Below are 18501 nucleotides of genomic sequence, written 5' to 3' on the forward strand. Positions count from 1 at the left end.
TCTGTCATTAGTACAGACTGGTGTTTTTATAGTCGTTGGTCAGTCATTAAAATTGTGAGTATATATTCATGTTAGGATGAGTTTCGTAAAGGTATTTTCACTCACATGACTTTAACTGAATTCACAATTTTTATTGGTCATTCTTATTTCTTGTGAGAATTTTTGTTAGTGTGTGAAAGCCTTGATTGTATAAACAATGTTAACCTTTTGTGGTGGGTATTGTAAGTTCTCTGTGTCTGTGATCTGCTTGTTTTAAGAATTTGAGTTCAGCTGAGCTGTGGTGTGATGTGTTACCAGTGGTGCAGTGAAATAGGCCTTTCTGATTTTGAACATGCTTTTGTAGTGGGGCCATCTTTAATGTAAAAAGAATTGTAGGGAATCTTTTCTGATAGAACTTTGCAAAAATTAACACCATGTGTTTTTAAAGAGTTGTAATATAAACTGAGTGTGGTAGATTACATTTATAGTCCCTGCACTTAGGAGGCCAAGGTAGGAGGATTGTGAGTTCAAGGCCAGGCTGGTATCTACAGGAAGTTTAGGGCAAGTCTGGGCTACACAGTGAAACCCTGTAAAACAGAACTGTCATGTTTAAATTAAGAGTTTGAGAAGGGAGATTATTTTATCATTTAAAATTGAAGTAGCTGGTATAGTTTTCAAATTAGCAATTGCAAATCGAGAAAGTGTAAATGACAAAAAGAAGTCTTGCTCTACATGAGTTACTAATGATTCTGGTATTTATTATAATTCCAAACAGTTTTTAGGACAGTAAGTGGCTGAAATTCATGATATGTCTCCTTTTAAAAATTATTTCCCCTGAATCTCCTGCCTGTACAAATTTAAGTTTGGCAAAGTAAATCTTCTAGAGATGTAACTTTGAAAGAATTTTGTACTTTGAGAATTTAATCTTTTTTAGGTTAGAATATTCTGATTTTATATAACATAGTGTATAAACCCTAGAGGAGAGATTGCCATTGATGTTTTAAGCCCAGAGAGATTACGTAAATATAATGGAAACTAGAACTCCTAAGAATATATTTTATAGTTAATGATTTCATCATAGGTCTGTGGATTCAGTTTGACAACAGACTTTGAGAGACTCAGGCTGATGAGGACTGTCAGTGGATAAATGGTTGCTAGAGAGCCTGGTGGTCATGATTCTCGTCATATTGTTGTCAGGAACAAGTGCCTCAGTGCCAAAAAGCAGCGCTAGCTACAGCTTTTATAGGTATAAGGAAGAAAAGAGGTTTTTAATAAAGTTTAAATTTATTCAGACAAAAAAATACATTTGATTTGATAGAATACCCCAAATTATGACCACATTTAAGAAAAGAAAAAAAGGTTAAAAGAAAAATTAGCCATTTAGTTAAGCTGCAGTAGTGATGGTGTAGGACAGGAAGGTGAGACTAGGTGTCCCATTTACAATCATAAATCCAGATGACATCTTTACATACAGTTACGCATATGGTCAGAGAGATGCACTGTCAAGTTTGAAAAGGAGACAGTAGTCACTGCAAAGCTAGAAAGAAACATGTGCCAGTGTTAGACCATCTCAGAACCTACCCATGAAGGTGGGTCCCTCCAGTTCCTGGGTTAGACCATCTCAAAATCTACCCATGAAGGTGGGTCCCTCCAGTTCCTGGGGTGACTGCAGTGTTGCAGTGCATTGTATTTGGATTAAATAGTAAGTTGTTAATTGAAACGCGTAAGTCACTCAAGGCTTTCCCTTTGTTTTAGGACCTGTTTCTAGATAGAGTAAAAGTGCAATCAAGTTAAAATACCTTCCCCCACGGTCCTTTAACTTAGCCCCCCAGGAGACTGGGAACTCTCCAGTCCACTCTGATTTGAAAATGCTTGACCGACCATGTTTTGTGTCTGAGTGTTGTGGATGATGACAGTCTCCTCTGCTAGTTCTCATCTAGGTGGAAGTGGTCTTTCAGCCCCCTGCCCTCAGTGCTGAGTACACAGTGGGTATTTGTTGTCTTTCTTTTCTTAGTTATTTGAAATGTTCTGTAGAGGAATGCTCAAAAGAAAACCCAGGAAGTTTTGGTACTGAACTGTTTTTTTAAAAGTCCTTTGGGGATACTTCGTGTTACAAAATAAAAGATTTCTAATTTAATTATTTTGACAAAAATTTTCTCAATTGATGATCCCAAACATTCTATGATCTCTACAGCTGCAGCAACAAGAGGAGCTTGTTATTTTAAAGGGAGGTGAAGACACTGTAGAATCAGCAGACCGAAGAAAGGGGAGAAGGCAGAGGATGGAGTTGCAGACCCTACAGGAGGCTCTGAAAGTGGAAATTCAGGTTCACCAGGTGTGTTGGCTACCCATGTATACTGTGTTGCTAAGGAAACAGACCCAGCTCTGTGTTTTGGTCAAGTTATGCAATCATTCTAAGACTTAACCAATGGCCATGGCATTTGCCCGCAGTTACTGCGCCACAAACGCACTCCCACTGCTTTTGAGAACTTTAAGAAGAAATTCCTGACATCTTTTCCAGAAAAAAAAGGGACTGGAAATATTTTTTTTCATATCCTAAAGGTATTTGGAAAAAACAATGCTTTTTTGCAGTTTTTCTGACCCATTTGAAGGCCTTTTATACACGTGATACCTTCCTTGTGTGTTTTTTTTTTTTTATTTTAAAATTTATTTTTGATCTTTTGAGACAGGGCCTCACTAGGTTGACTTGGTTGGTCTGGAACTCCCCATGTAAACTACACTGACCTTGAACTTGCGTCAGTCCACATGCCTTTGCTTCCCCAGTGCCGACTGTCCTTACTTCACCGTAATAAAGATGAGATGCATTTAAGCCAAGTATATATATACTTACTACACATGCTAATACATGTGCTCCTCTATGACTCATCTTTGTACCTCATTGAAGTTTTTTTTATTCCTTTTTGATAATTCCAGTCTTTGATAAAGATAATCTGGTTGCTGATATCGATATTTAAATGGTTGCTTATATTTTTACCTCATAAAAGTAAACAAACCTTTAAAGTATATAATTATAAAATGTATATATAAATTATACAGTTGTTTTTATAGTATGATAAGCTTAACAATATGTATTTTAATTTGTATATGTTGACACGGAAATATATAAACATAAACATAATTATAATCAAGACAGAAAAATAACTAACTACATTGTTAACATTTATTGTATAAACAGACTATCACTGTTTGTTTCATTTTTTAGACATTAGCTGGGCATTTGGTTTGAGGTGTACAAATAAACATACATGTGCATAATCTTTGGTATTCAAAAGTGAGAAATGATGATTTGGCTACTTTTGACCATATAACATTTGTGAATGTGGGGATGGAATGATGGATAAAGGGAACTACTCTGTGTGTGATATTTTGGGTTGAACTCAGGACTTTGTGCATGTCAGTGACTGATCTACCACTGAGCTGCATTTCCAGTTAGAATATACTTTTGTTTTAGGGTCTCCTTTCAAACTCTTGTCAGTCTTCCTGTTTCAGCTTTCTAAGTCGGGACTACAAGTTTGAGCCACAACACATACATTACTCTTTAAAAGCGTTTGTTTGGGGGTATACTTTCTCCGTTTTTCTCCTATGTGAGCTAATACAGCATTGATTTCTGAAATTGTTGGGATATACATTGGGCATTGGATAATTACTGGGTTTTCTTATTGCCCTAGAATTAATGTGGATTAGAGCTGACAGGAAAGCCTCAAAGTTCCGTGCTATGTGTGTGGTTGTTGTTGTTTTCCACTTGGAGCTCTTGTTTGGGAGTTCCTGCTGCTGTTTGGACCCTGTGGGTCTTTGCTCGGTAGTCGCCCTGCAGGGTGTGCTTCTCTTAGTATGCAGTATGCGCATCCTGTTCGGTTTGGCCTTGCTTTTGGTCTTTATTGAGGAGAGTCAAAATTTATCCATAAAGCCAACATTTTTTTGGATCAAAATTATTTTTAAAATTATTTTTTTATATGTATTGCATGTATGTGTACCACATGTGTGCCTGGTGTCTGTGGAGGCCAGAGGAGAATATCAAATCCCCTGGAACTGGAGTTACAGAGAGTTATATGTGAGTGCTGGGAATCAAATCTGGGACCTCTGGGAGAGCAGCCAGGGTTCTTAGCCACTGAGCCATCTCCCAGTTCCTGGATGAAAATATTTTAACATAGAGGAATATTGAACCCATCTCAGGTCAGTGGCAAGTAACAAACCTTAAATTCATAATTGTTTGGAGCTGATGTCACTAGTAGATTTTGGGAATATGGTAACAATTTGAAATCTGTGTGAATCAAAGATAATTTTATGGTGGTATATGTGATTTTAGAATTTTTTCTCTTAAGAAATTTTAGAATGCAGTTTACATTCTTTTAATTTTTCATCATAAGACACATGTCTCAAATTAATATTTCTTGAAAGAATTATCTATAAATTGAACTTTTTTAAAAAAAGATTTTTTTAAAAAAAATATGTATATAGTGTTCTGTCTGCCTGTTTGCCTGCATTCCAGAAGAGGGCACCAGATCTCATTATAGATGGTTGTGAGTCACCATGTGGTTGCTGGGAATTGAACTCAGGACCTCTGAGCCATCTCCCCAGCCCTTAAATTGAACGTTTTAAGTATTATCTTATTTCATAATTTGAAATCAGATATATCACTTACATAAACATAACAACTTTGAAAAATTTAGTCTTCATGATAATGTTTTAAAGTCTAATTAAAGATTTATAATTAGGGTCAGCAAGGTGGCTTAGTAGGAAAAGGTGCTTACTGCCAAGCTTTATAATATGAGTTTGATCCCTGGTATCTACATAGTAGAAGCAGAACTGAGCCCTGAAAATTGTTCTTTGACCTCCACATGTGAGTTCACATGTGTGCTTTCTATTTCTCCCTCATACACATTCTAAATAATAATAATCATATAGCTGGGCAGTGATGGCTCACGCCTTTAATCCTAGCACTCAGGAGGCAGAGGCAAGTGGATCTCTGTGAGTTTGAGGCCAGCCTGGTCTACAGAGTGAGTTCCAGGACAGCCAGAGCTGTTAAACAGAGAAACCCTGTCTAGAAAAACCAAATAAAATAAAATAATAAGTTATACTTGTTGACTCAAGGGATATGTATTCTTCTAGTTATTTTAAACACCCTGAATATAAGCTGTCAATTTGTTTATATATTTAACTATTTGTTTTAAGTATAAAATTATAGCCTCTTGCTGGGCGGTGATGGTGTACACCTTTAATCCCAGCGCTCGGGAGACAGAGCCAGGTGGATTTCTGTGAGTTCAAGGCCAGCCTGGGCTACAGAGCAAGATCCAGAACAGGCACCAAAACTACACAGAAGAAACCCTGTCTCCAAAAAACAAAAACAAAAACAAAAAAACAAACAAACAAACAAAAGCCCAACCCAAAAAAATTATAGCCTTTTAAATTAGATATTTAGTTAAATATTTTTTACTTTATGTATATGTGTGTGTGTGTGTGTGTGTCTGAGTATATGTTCTATGCACCTTGTGCGTGCAGTGCTCTACTAGGTCAGAAGACAGTGTCAGATTCCATGAAACTAGGGTGATAGGCAGTTGTGAGCCACCTGCTGTGGGTGCTGGGAAATAGACCTGGGTCCTCTGCATTAAAGCTAAGTCATCCCTTCAGCCCCCAAATTATAATCCTGTTTTCATCTTTAATTATTATACATTCTATTTGTGTGATTTGCATACCAATTAATGTGTTTTAAATTATTTGTGTGTGTGTGCGAGTGTGCAAGTGTGTGTGTGTGTGTGTGTGTGTGTGTGTGTGTGTGCGTGCGCGCACGCGCGTGTGTACCCACACAGGGTAAAGGTGGATATTGATATCTTTTTTTATCACTATCCAACTTTTCTTTTGAGACAGGGTCTCACCCAGAACCTGAAGCTCACTGATTGGCTGGACTGGCTGACCAGTGAGATTCCAGGATCCCCCTGTCTGTCTCAACCCTAGAGTTACAGATGTACCTCCGCACACCTGGCCTTTTTTTGTTTGTGTCGGGGATCCAGACTCAGGATTTATGAATGAAGCACTTTATTGACTGAGCTGTCTTCTTAGTACCCCCCCATCTTCCTATTTTTGAAAAAAAAAAAAAGTATCAATAAATCCAAATGATAGTCTTTATTCTGAAAACTGGTCCAGTTCTGATTGGCTGTATGCTGATGATGCTTGTAGTTCTTGAACAGGATATGTTCAGGATGGCCAGAAATGATACCAGAGCATGGGTCTTGGGTGCTAGGGGGAAGCCAAAGCAAGAATGGACTTCTAACTAAATATTAAAGCAAAAAACACCTTTGAGGCATTTCTGTTTAGGAAAGGAAATTAGGTAAAAGTTAAGCTTTTAAGGTAAAATCTGTTTTAAGAAGTTGCCCAGTGTTGCTTTGTTGGGAGTCTCGTTTCTTTATGTTTTTGCATGTGTAGGCAGAAGCACCCATGAGTACATAGTTTATGGTCAATAAATACTTAAGTGATGGTGGCCATTTTTTTTGGGGGGGGGGGGTCACCTACACATTTAATTGTGTGTGTGTGTGTGTGTGTGTGTGTGTGTGTGTGTGTGTGTGTGTGTGTAGGAGTCTGTTTCAGAGTATCAACTCCATATGGGATGGTGACGAGTATAAAACAAGCAGAAGTTAACAAACTTTCTCGGTAAAGGGCCGGATGGTGAAGTATTTAAACTGCAGGCCATTCATATCTGTGTCACTCCTCTGCTGTGAACAAATGGGTGTGGCTCGGTTTCCTAAGACTTTATTTAGGAAGCAGGTGGTGGTCTGGATCTGGCTGCTTGGCTGTTGTTTTCTTATCTTTGATACAATATAGATCATGGAAAATGGTATCAGGCATTCAATGGAAAAGGACTTTGATGATGTAATTCCAGTTGAATGTCATCTGGGGTATGGATGGCCTAGTGAGTTCCTCATCTCGTCTTGTTTGTGTAAATGTGGTTTAACTACATGTACATAGAAAAGCTGATTTATTTATTTTCTGGAGAGGTAGATCTTACTAGTCAGTTTTTAAATTCTAGTGCCATGGGCTACACCAGTTGCTTAGAGGTTAAGAACACTAGTCACTTTTGGGGAACCCAGGTTTGGTTCCCAGCACCCGAATGGTGGCTCACAGCCATCTGTGACTCTAGTTCCAGGGGGTCTGACACCTACCTCTGCCATCTGAGGGTGACAGGCCTGTATGTGGTGCAAACATGAAGCAGAATATCGTACACATACTTACATGCAAGCAAAAACTTATATACATTAAATAAATAGATAGCAATAAAAAAAATCCAATGTTATGGAAAAAAAAAAAAACTCTTTCAGCCTCAAAAATAACTTTACAGATAATAGCCAGTTCTGCAGTAAGCAAATCAAGAAGGACACTCAGACTTTATTTTTTATTTTATGTGTGTGTGAGGTTGTGTGTCACAGCACACACATAGATGTCAGAAGGCAACTCTGTGGAATAGGTTCTCTGCTCCACCAGGTAGTTTCTAGGAATAGAGCTAAGGTTTTGAGTCTTGGGTGGAAATAACCTTTGCCCACTCAGCCATCTCCCGAGCCCAGATCAGCTTCTAAAATGGAAGTGTGGCAAGATTTGTAAGGATGGAGACATTCCATTCCATTGAGCTTATAGACAATGCATTACTGCACAGATTTCGATGCGTCTACTCAAGAGGTAGTTTCGTCAGACATGAAGCAGAATTTCATCATGTACACTTTGTGTATTTGATGGCCTCAGCTATCCAGAATGCATTTTAGTACCAGGAAGAAAGACTTTTGTCCAGTTAGAATACATGTCATATCATTCACCAAGCATTTCTTGGGCTATTGCAACCGGGTCACTCATCTTAAAATTAGTCCAGTGTGTTTATTACATAGCATCGGAAGCAGCAAGGCTGAGTTGGTGTTCATTGCTTTTAGAAAGTGGCACAATACTAGCAGGATTTGTTAGCGGATTGCTTGACAATTAAGAATTACAGGGGTCGACAAGAAGCTAAATGGATAGAGGGCCCTGCTACCAAGCCCAAAGACCTGATGTTAATTCCTGGGACCCACATGGTGGAGAGAGAGAACGAACATCTGAAAGTGATCCTCTTACTTCCACATGTGCACCATGACACAGGGCACATACACAAGTGAACTATTTAAAACAATAGGTATCTAATTATTATATATCAATAAACAACATAGTTAATGTTAAATATTTAAATAAAATAACAATATGTAATACACATAAATATTTTAAATAAAATATTTAATTAAACATAAAATTTTAAATAAAATATTTAATTAAAAAAAGGGGGGTTGGGGATTTAGCTCAGTGGTAGAGTGCTTGACTAGCAAGCACAAGGCCCTGGGTTCGACCCTCAGCTCTGGAAAAAAAAAAAAAAAGAGCCAGGCGGTGGTGGCGCACACTTAATTCCAGCACTCAGGAGGCAGAGCCAGGCGGATCTCTGTGAGTTCGAGGCCAGCCTGGTCTACAAAGTGAGTTCCAGGAAAGACGCAAAACTACACAGAGAAACCCTGTCTCGAAAAACAAACAAAACAAAACAACAATAACAAAAAAGAACTAGGCCAGGTGGTGGTGGCACATGCCTTTAATCGCAGCACTTGGGAGGCAGAGGCTGGTGGATCTCTGTGAACTCACGGCCAGTCTGGTCTACAGAGCTAGTTCCACGACAGCCAGGACTACATAAAGAGAAACCCTCAGGAAAAAAAAAAGAAAGAAGAAAGAACTAGACTAAAAAATCTAAAAGGCGTAAGGACTCATTATAACATTGTGGTTTGAGGCTTTTTGCAAGTCATATTGTTATATAGTATTGTATATTATCATATTATCACTCCTCTAACTATAAGAGCTTGGTTTCTGTTTAATAAAGTAGATGAGTGTATTGTATATTTTATATTTTTTATAACAACATTTTAAAAGTGCCTTGTCACCCAAAGAGTGTGACAACTCTTTCTATTATTATATGAAGATTCCGTTGGAAAAGAGCTAATCCTAGGTACCCAATCCTGGGTTTTAGGAGGCAGCCTTCTCATATTCCTTTATTGTTTAAATCTCTCTGTCCACAGCTATTGTTACTCTTGTTTTTTTTTTTTTTTTTTTTTTTTTTACCAGTTGGGTTAGATCAGATGATATCTATTTGTTATTTGATGTGTATGAGTGTTTTGTCTGCATGTATATTTGCACCATATGTGTGCCTGAAGCCTACAGAGGCCAGAAGAAGGGACCCATCTCTGGGCCTGCAGTTACAGGTGATTGAGAGCTGACAGCACAAGGTCACTTGGCACGAGGCTCCTTCTGCTGTGAGGTACAAACCAATAGGCCTGCCAGACCTTTACCTTGCTGTAGACAAACAGCCCTGCTTGTCTCGGTATCCAGATGGTGACAGTAGTTTAAAGGGGTATTTGGCCTTTGGAGCATCCTACTTATTTGTTTTGTTTGTTTGTTTTAAGATAGGGACTCACTATGTAGCTGTGGCTGTCTGGAACACACTATATAGACCAGGTTGGCCTCGAGCACACAGAGATCTGCCTGCCTCTGCCTCCTGTTTGCTGGGAGTAAAGGCGTGCGCCACTCTGCCCGGCCTGTACATCCTGCTTATTTAAATTGCAGAAGTCACTATCCTCCTCCACACTGACAAATCAGGTACTTTTTTATTTCAAAAATAAAGGGATAGTTGATTCTTTATTCTGTACAAAGAGTGCTTCAATAGTCTTTTACAGACCTCACCAAAATTTTTGGTCTATTTTGATGGTGTTACTGATTTATTTTTATTTTTGTGCGTGCATGTTTGCGTGCATGTGTGTCCCCCCAAACCTAGGTAGCCATAGGAGTTAAGATGTGAAACTGACAGTTCTTTTTCTCTCTTTATTACTAGAAACTGGTTGCTCAAATGAAGCAGGATCCACAGGTAAAAATTTCTGTTGTTATTAACTTAATTTTTAAATGTAAAATCAATTGAAAATGACAATAAACTGGTAAAATGCAAATGTTAGTTAAATTTAAAAGTTTCATCCCAAACATCACATATATTTGCATGTTGATATTTATGTTTTATAGGTTTAAAAAAATCCAGTTGTATAAAATTGCTATCATTTCAACTTTGTTACTGTTATTTTCCTTTTTTGTTAATTGCAATGAATATTTGTTAAAAAAAAAAAAAAGGTTTAACAGGCTTCATATAGCTTAAATTTCTTTCTTTAAAAAACTACTTTTGAAGAGAGTGGGGTGTATGTGTGTGCACGCTTTTAATCCCAGCACTTGGGAGGCGAGGAAGTGCATTGAGTTTGAGGCCAGCCTGGTCTACAGAGCAAGTTCTAGGACAGCCAGGCAAACAACTGTTGACACTCTACCTGGCTGGCTTCAGGCTCTCAATCCTCCTCCCTTGAGCTCTCAAATGCTGGGATTACATGCTTGTGTCCCCATATATGGCTTAGATTCACATATTCAGAATTAAGCAGGCTTTTAAAGTCTCAAAACTTACAAAATGCCCCCAAACCATTTTTAATTGTGTGGAGTTTATATATAGGACACCTGAATATCAGATTTACTACATTCACAGTAAAAATTTTAGAATAATTTATAAAAAGTTTGAAATTTACATTTTGTTTTGTTTTTTTGTTTTGGGACAAGATCTCATGTTCCAGGATAGCCCCAAATTTCATATGTAGCTAAAGATGACATTTGGCTTCCTATTCCTCCTGCTTTTAATTCTCAAGTGCTGAGATTATAGGTATGTGTCCCCATACCTGGTTTTGAAATTTCTACATTTAAAAGAACCCTTAAAAAGAGTTTAGAGGTATCTTATATAATATAATAGTTCATAAAATGTTAAATTTAATTTTTATAGGAGTTTTGACTTGGAAATTTTATTCTCTTCTATAGAGAATTCTTTCTCCAAAGTTACCTTGCCCTCCGGTGATTGATATTATTCAGGTAGTGTCTTCTTGGCATCCATTAGACAGTGGGTCATACATGACTCTCTATAAAGTAAAATAAATTCTTGAAGAGTAGTACTAAGGCAGATTAATTTTTTCTTTTTAAGTCGGGTATAATATTCATCTCGACTCAGTGGTCTGACTGTTGTATTAATAATTGACTCTGAGAAGTAGCCTTTGTGGCCACATCTGCCTTCCATCAGAAACATGCCTTTTTTAATGTTTATTTAGTGTGTTCACAATTTAAACTGAATTTAGTGAACCAAGTGGCAACAGATTGCTAGGTCCTTTATATTTAATATGGTGATCTATATTGTCAATAACTGAAGTAGTTTCAGAAGCCAGCAGTTCTGATAATTCATGATCATATAACAGTAAATTCTTAAAATTTTCATGACCCTGGAAAATCTGAGGGCCAATAACTTACTGGACAACAGTTTAGGTGCCTTTAGAGAAGCCTTATGTTAAATACACCTGAACAATCCCAAATGAGTTAAGCTGAGCACAGAAAGAGTGTGTGCCCCAACCCCGACAGACCAGGCAGGGAAATGAGGAAGTATGTGTGAGACAAGTGAGTCTCTCGCTGGGGTGACATTCAGCTTTCCTGCTATGTTAAACACTTGAAAACTTTAATATCCTATTCCCCCACCTCCCTACCCCCCACCCCCGCAAAAGGCAGACATGCTCAGTGCATTTCATCTCAAATAGTACTGCTTTTCGATTCCTGGAATTTCAGCGTGTTGATTTGAATGATGTGCTGTTAAGGCAGTTACAGTGCTGACAGCTTTCCAAATCTAGGCTAAAATAACAAATGTATTTTACTAAATAAGAGAGAGGACAAGTAGAGAAAAGCCTCTTATCTTTGTTGATAATGCCGCTAAGCAGCGGGGTGGCGTCCTTTAACCTCCATTTTCCTGTTTTTGTCTGATTAGTGGAGCTTTAGGTTTTCTGTCAACTGATACTTTCCATAAAGAATAACAATATTTTAGGAGAAAGGTACTATTAGAGTGCAAGATGAGATTGTAAAAAACTTCCTGTAATTTAAAACAGTTATGAGGAAGCTGCTCCATTCTGTTTTAGGGGTCGATGTTATGCTTATAATTTAATGCATGGAAAATTTGATAGCTAAAGGTTGCTTCAGCACTTGTAATGCAGTATATGCATAATCTTCCTGATACTATTATGTTAACAAATGAATATCTTTCTCACAGATATTTTTTCTTTCCAATCAGAATGCTGACTTAAAGAAACAGCTTCATGAACTCCAAGCCAAAATCACAGCTTTGAGTGAGAAACAGGTAGGGGAAGGCGGGGACATATTTTTAACATTGTGTTCTAAAGATATGTGTGCTTGAAGCTTCTAAGAGAACTGCTGTTTTTCTTCATGTGTGAAAATAAGTGTGGGCAGCCAGACTCAGTTTAATTTTGCTTGAGCTGTTTATCTATTTTTATTTTTGGTTGAAATCAGTCTCTAGAGTATCCCATGAGTATATGCTACTGGCAGATACCTAAAAGCAATGTGGCAGGCTGCCGTTAACGTGTTAATTACACTGTAATTTACCCCTAGGGGAAGGGGCAAAGAAAATGGGAGTGGGTGTGATGTGGAGTCCTGGGCTGTGTCGTCTTCTTAACTGTTCAAAGATTTGAGCTAACATTTACCTTATTAGGTGGCTCTCCATGTAGGTCTCCTGTTGTCAATGTTGTCAGACTTTTATGCTGATGTTCATCGGATGCTGACCTACTATTTGAAAAGTCTTTGGTGGAATTTGTTGGAGTCACTCTATGTAGGGCAAGAAAGGCCATCTTGTGTTTTGTACAAGGACCAGCTTCCACTTTACCTGCCACCAGGTGGAGTGTGACCGTCGCTGGTGCTCTCGGTACAGCCTGTGGTAATCTATGAATCATCCCCTTTTCTTCTTTGCTCACTCTTCTCCCTCTGGTTAAAAGAGCAGTTTCTGTTCTGGAGTAATGAGTAAATAGCTGTGAGCCAGTTGACAGTTGAGTGCTAGTGAAATCTTACTGAAGAGTTTTGTCAAAATGGTCTTCAGTAACTGAGTTTATGCTGTTGTCTAAATAATAGCAACAAAAACTTTTTTCCTGCAGACTCTGATCATGTTTTTCATTTCATTGAAGGGAGAAATAAACTTTGAGAACCACAGATAGTTAATCTTCTAAGCTGGGTGAACCACTGTTTTTGATTCCTCTTTCTTTGGTGCTTTCCAATCTTGCCCCTCCACAGACAGTGTTTTAGATTAGGAGGAGCCAGAGTAAAACTGGGAGGTGATGGGCTGCAGAGGAAGAGAAAAACTTGTAAGAGAAAATGTAAACAGGACTTGTTAGTGTGTGACTGGGTTCTCTAAAGTGAAGTATGTTGGTGACAGTGTCTGCCTTTAGAGCTCTGTTTAGTTCTGAGCCTTCTGATAGTTACAGGGTTCCTTTGACAAGATGCCAATGAGTGAGTCACTTTTGCTGAAAGTTTCACGTATTCTAGCAGAGAGGAGTTGAAAATGATTAGTGGAATGGGGATGGGAAATGCTTTTACAAAGCTAAAAGAACTCAAGGCTGCATTTCAGGGAAATAGGGCAATCAAAGAAAAAATTACATTTATTTGAAAATTTTGTTTGTGACAACTAGTGTGAAGGTTTGTGTCTTAGTCACTGTTCTGTTGCTGTGAAGAGACACTATGACCAAGGCAACTTTTTTTGGGAGGGGGCGGGGTTTCAAGACAGGGTTTCTCTGTGTAGCACTGGCTGTCGTGGAACTTACTCTGTAGACCAGGCTGGCCTCAAACTCACAGATCTGCCTTAATCCTCCTTGAGTCCTGGGATTAAAGGCATGCACCACCACTGCCTGACTACTGAGGCAACTCTTCCAAAGGAAAACATTTAATTGGAGTTTGCTTACAGTTTCAGAGTTAATCCATTCTCATCATGGCAGGGAGCATGGTGCTTGAATAGTAGCCAAGAGGTACATCAGATTCACAGGCAGAGCATGGGATATGGGAAGATGGAGGGGGTGGGGGGGAGTGGGGGTGGTGGGGTAGGGGGGTGCAGCAGAGAAATAGAGGGAAGGAGGGAAGGAAGAGGGAGGGGGGAAGAGACTGGGCCTGATGGGCTTTTGAAGCCTCAAAGCCTGCCCCCAGTGACACACTTCCACCAACAAGGCTACACCTCCATATCCTTCTAATCCTTTCCACGAGTTCCACTCCCTGCTGACTAAGCATCCAAGTATATGAACCTATAGAGGCCATTCTTATTCAAACCACCTCAGTTTGGTTTATTCTTTAACTTCTTATTCTTGACTGACCTCACTTAGAGAATTACAGTTGTCTAGTCATCACTGACAGAAACATCAGAAAGACCTTAAGCTGAAATGCAGTCTTTCAGATTTTGTATTTGCTTAAACTATAACATAGCCTTCTTGATAGACTAGGACAGGACAGTGTTTAAAGAAGGAAGAGCTGTCCAATGTGAGCCCTGACTCTTCCTCAGCATTCCAGCAGGAAATCTTGGTGTTGTTCATCAGACTGAAATCTAAAAGCATTTGATTTTGAAACGAATTTCTGATGCTACCTGTTTTGCTTTGTCCAAGACTACTTAGACCTTGGCAAAACTTTTCTTTTCACTTTAGTAGCTAAAATCTGAGTTACCTTACTCATCTGACTAATAGTTTAGCTTAACATTATGTTTTTGTTGTGAAAAAAAGTTAAATACAGAAAAGTCTGAAGAATAATGTCATAGTTACAGTTAAAGACTTAATCCTTGGTTGTTTTTTTTTTTTTTTTTTTTTTTTTTAAGACAGTTTTTCTGTGTAGCCCCAGAACTCACTCTATAGACCAGGATGGCCTTGAACTCACAGAAATCCACCTGACTCTGCCTCCCGAGTGCTGGTATTAAAGGTGTGCACCACTGCCCAGGTCTCGATACATTCTTATATATTTATTTGTAAAGTTAATTGTACAAGTAAAATATAAACATTTTCTTATTTTTCTTTATTAAAGAAATATAACATTGCGGATAGTCATCAATTCTTAGAGTAGACTTACTAGGTTCTTTTTTTTTTTTTTTTTTTTTTTTTTTTTGGTTTTTCGAGACAGGGTTTCTCTGCGTAGTTTTGCGCCTTTCCTGGAGCTCACTTGGTAGCCCAGGCTGGCCTCGAACTCACAGCGATCCGCCTGGCTCTGCCTCCCGAGTGCTGGGATTAAAGGCGTGCGCCACCACCGCCCGGCTAGGTTCTTATTTATAAATACAACTTCAGTCTTTGATAGTGCTTTGTTTGGGAAAATACAGTCTTCGGTGAGCATCCTCTGTGGCTAAAACCCAATGAATTTCCTTGAATGCTTGTTTGGAAATTTCTAGTGCTTTCAAACTGTAGCTCGAGATTCCTGAATAGAAATTTTAGGGTGGGTTTAGAAGGCAGCTTCACCTACAGGGATTCAATTTGTCTCTGACAGTTAACTCAAAGCATTCCTAGATTCAGTTGGCTAAATAAATTGTATGCTATGTAGCCAATTAAAATCGTGGTTTAGTGATATAGAATAGCCTCTGCTAAGAGTCATTTATGACTTAATGTACATTACATGTGTGTTGGAATACAAATGTATATGAATGCAGTATCAGTAGAAAATGTTGGGAGGTGGTGATTTTACATATAGTTGTGTAGCTGGAATTTTCTCCAGTCCCACTCCAGTCCCACTCAGGCCCCCGCAGTTCCGCAGCCCACTTATAAAATAATCACTCAGAAGCTCATATTAATTAAAATTGCTTGGCCATTAGCTCAGGCTAACTGTTGACTAGCTCTTACATCATAAATTAACCCAATTCTATTAATCTATGAGTTGCCACATGGCTTTTACATCTCGCTTCCTCTGTGTCTGGCTGGCGACTCCTGACTCAGCCTTCCTGTTCCCAGAATTCTCTATCTTGCTGGTCCCGCCTGTACTTCCTGCCTGGCTACTGGCCAATCAGCATTTTGTTTATCAATCAATCAATCAATCAATCAGCCAGAGCAACACATTCATAGCATCCCCAGCATAGTTGTTTTTTCCCCCTTATTCTCCTGCGTGTGTGTTTTAAAAAAATCTCCATAATACATCTGTTTCATTTTAAGATAGGGGGAAAAAAAAACATTGTTTAAAAAAATTTTTTTGACAGCATTTTTGGTCTGTCCCTGGAATAGTTAGCGTTTGAAAACTGTGTGACATTCTCTTCATGATAGATGATCCACTCTAATCAGAGAATTCAACTATTTTGAACCATAGTGAGGCTAACGTGTGGAAGCAGTTATTCATTTCCTTAACAGGATTCATTCTCATTCTGCACTTCCCCCTCCATTTATATCTGACAGGCAATATGTGGTCCATGGCAGAATAGAGAGATTCTGATTCCGGAGCCAAAATGCTCAGGTGCTTTAGTATTCTGTTTTAATTCTAATTTCTTGTGAAAACAATCTTTTCCCTCTTCCTCTTCTTCGTCCTCTTCCTCCTCTTCTTCCTCTTCCTCCTTCTCTTCATCCTCCTCCTCTTCTTCCTCCTCCTCTTTTTTTTTTTTTTTACTCTTGAGAGTTCTGGGGATGGAACCCAGGGCTCTGTGCATGTTAAGCAAGTGCACTATTGTAACTGCACTACACCTCTAGCCTAACAGGCAGTCTTAACATTCCAAAGTGTGTCTCTTGTCCTAGGAGGATTTAGGCCAAGTTGATGTTCATTCAAGTTGGCTTTCCCTGCCTCAGTTTGCCAACCTACCTCTCTGGCTTGCCCTCCCTGATGAAAGTTGTTACTTGCTCTGAGGAGCCAACCCTGAAGCCCCTTTCTCCACTCATAATCTCACTGAAGCCTCTTTTTTTTCTTTATGGTAAATGCCATTTACAATCAGGCTTGTGTGAATGAAACCCCCACATAAAGATGGCTTGAACAGGTATGCTCCTACTTGTCTGTCGTCCAGAAGCTCTGTAGTGGACTAGGTTGGAAAGAGCATCTCTACAGTGTCAGCGACCCAGGCACCTCCTGTTCTGATGCTCTGCCATTCTCAGCATGAAGCTTCACATCAGAGTCCAAAATAGCAACTCCATCTGGTGAGAAGGGGGAGATCAACAGAGAGGGAGCCCTGTATTTTTAAGGATGTTTACTGGGAGCTTTATGTACCTTTCCAGTTAAATCTCCTTGATTTGAACTTATTTACATGGCCTCACTAGTTGCAGGGAAGACTGGGAAGTGTAGTTTATTTCTGGAGGCTGTGGCCAGATAAATTTAGGCACTGCATACTGCAGCTAAATACAGTTTCTACCACCGTAGCATATCACTGATTATGATCACATATCTACTTATAATTACTATTTTTGTTTTGTTTTGTTTTTCGAGACAGGGTTTCTCTGTGTAGTTTTTGGTGCCTGTCCTGGATCTCACACTGTAGACCAGGCTGGCCTTGAACTCACAGAGATCCACCTGGCTCTGCCTCCTGAGTGCTGAGATTAAAGGTGTGCGCCATCCCCACCCCCCCAGCTAGAACAACATAATTTAAACTAAGTCACTTGTGTTACTTGGCTTCATGCTACTGTAGTGAAGCACCTGAGGTCATTAATAAAGAAGTTGATAGGTTCAGAGTCCAAGAACATACGGCTCCGTGCTTTGACGCTCTAGTGAGGGCAGCACATCATAGCAGGAGCACAAGGCATAACAGACTTCTCATTTCACAAATCAAGTAAGAAGCAGAGAGAGGATGAGACTGGGGCTTAGTGACAATACTTCCAGTAAGGTCCTACCTTCTGAAGACCCATATTACTTCCCAGGAGGGCTACCCACCCTGAGGACCAGGCCTGAGCCTGAGCCTTTCAGGGACACTTTCATTTTCATGCCATGGATGACAGTAGGTGACTTGAACAGTGGTGAGTGGATAGGAATAGGGGCCCTAGGAGTTCATTTCTAGTCCTGACTTTCTAATGGGTTAGTTGTTAAGGTTTCATATTCAATCATTTAGTGCATCTACTTCCTTATTTATGGAAGATTTGTACGACAGTGTCTTTAGCTGTTAATGAACATGTGTCTGTTGAGTGTGTCCAGTCTGGGGAATGTGAATTCTGTTCAGAAGGGAATTGCTGCATTTAGGTGCGTCACTTGGCTATGTAACTCCATCATCCTGTATGTAAAACACTGATTTCTAAGGAGCTAGAGCATTGCCATTTAACGCAGGTGTGAGTGCATCATTGTAATACACACACTGAGGCATTGACTTTGCAGCTTAGCCTTCACTGTGTAGTTCACCAGATTAGAATCCATGGCAGTGTACGTTTCGTTCAGTTTTAGATAGTAAATTACTGTGTAGGATTTTACCTATTAAATGTTCTTGGAAATAGGACATTAAGCACAATAGTTAATGTTTCTTTGAGTTCTCATTGATTTGGGGTTGGGCTCATTGGTTACTGTGCTCTAATTTTGTAACCTGATACTTGATTATCTCTAGTTTCAACCAGTACCCATAGAAGGTTCCCTGGTTCACAATTTAGCTAGTGTGATCAGCTAATATTCTTAGCACAATTTAGAAGTGTTATTTCCTTAGAGATGCTTCCATAT

General features: G+C 39.1%; 1 protein-coding gene across 50 annotated transcripts in view; it reads left to right on the forward strand.

Moving 5' to 3' along the window:
- The window catches only part of Phf21a (PHD finger protein 21A), a 182265-nt gene that overhangs the window by 35566 nt on the left and 128198 nt on the right, over positions 1-18501 (forward strand). For 29 of the 50 annotated variants that reach the window (XM_076570078.1, XM_076570070.1, XM_076570082.1 and 26 more), the window contains 3 exons: positions 2174-2314; positions 9875-9907; positions 12167-12232. In XM_076570078.1, the coding sequence (XP_076426193.1) occupies positions 2174-2314; positions 9875-9907; positions 12167-12232 (240 nt within the window). Of the gene's footprint in view, positions 1-2173; positions 2315-9874; positions 9908-12145; positions 12233-18501 lie in introns of all 50 variants that reach the window. The other 21 variants (XM_076570059.1, XM_076570052.1, XM_076570048.1 and 18 more) reach the window with 1 other exon arrangement.

Source organism: Peromyscus maniculatus, chromosome 4 (genome assembly GCF_049852395.1).
Source record: "Peromyscus maniculatus bairdii isolate BWxNUB_F1_BW_parent chromosome 4, HU_Pman_BW_mat_3.1, whole genome shotgun sequence".
Taxonomy (NCBI): domain Eukaryota; kingdom Metazoa; phylum Chordata; class Mammalia; order Rodentia; family Cricetidae; genus Peromyscus; species Peromyscus maniculatus.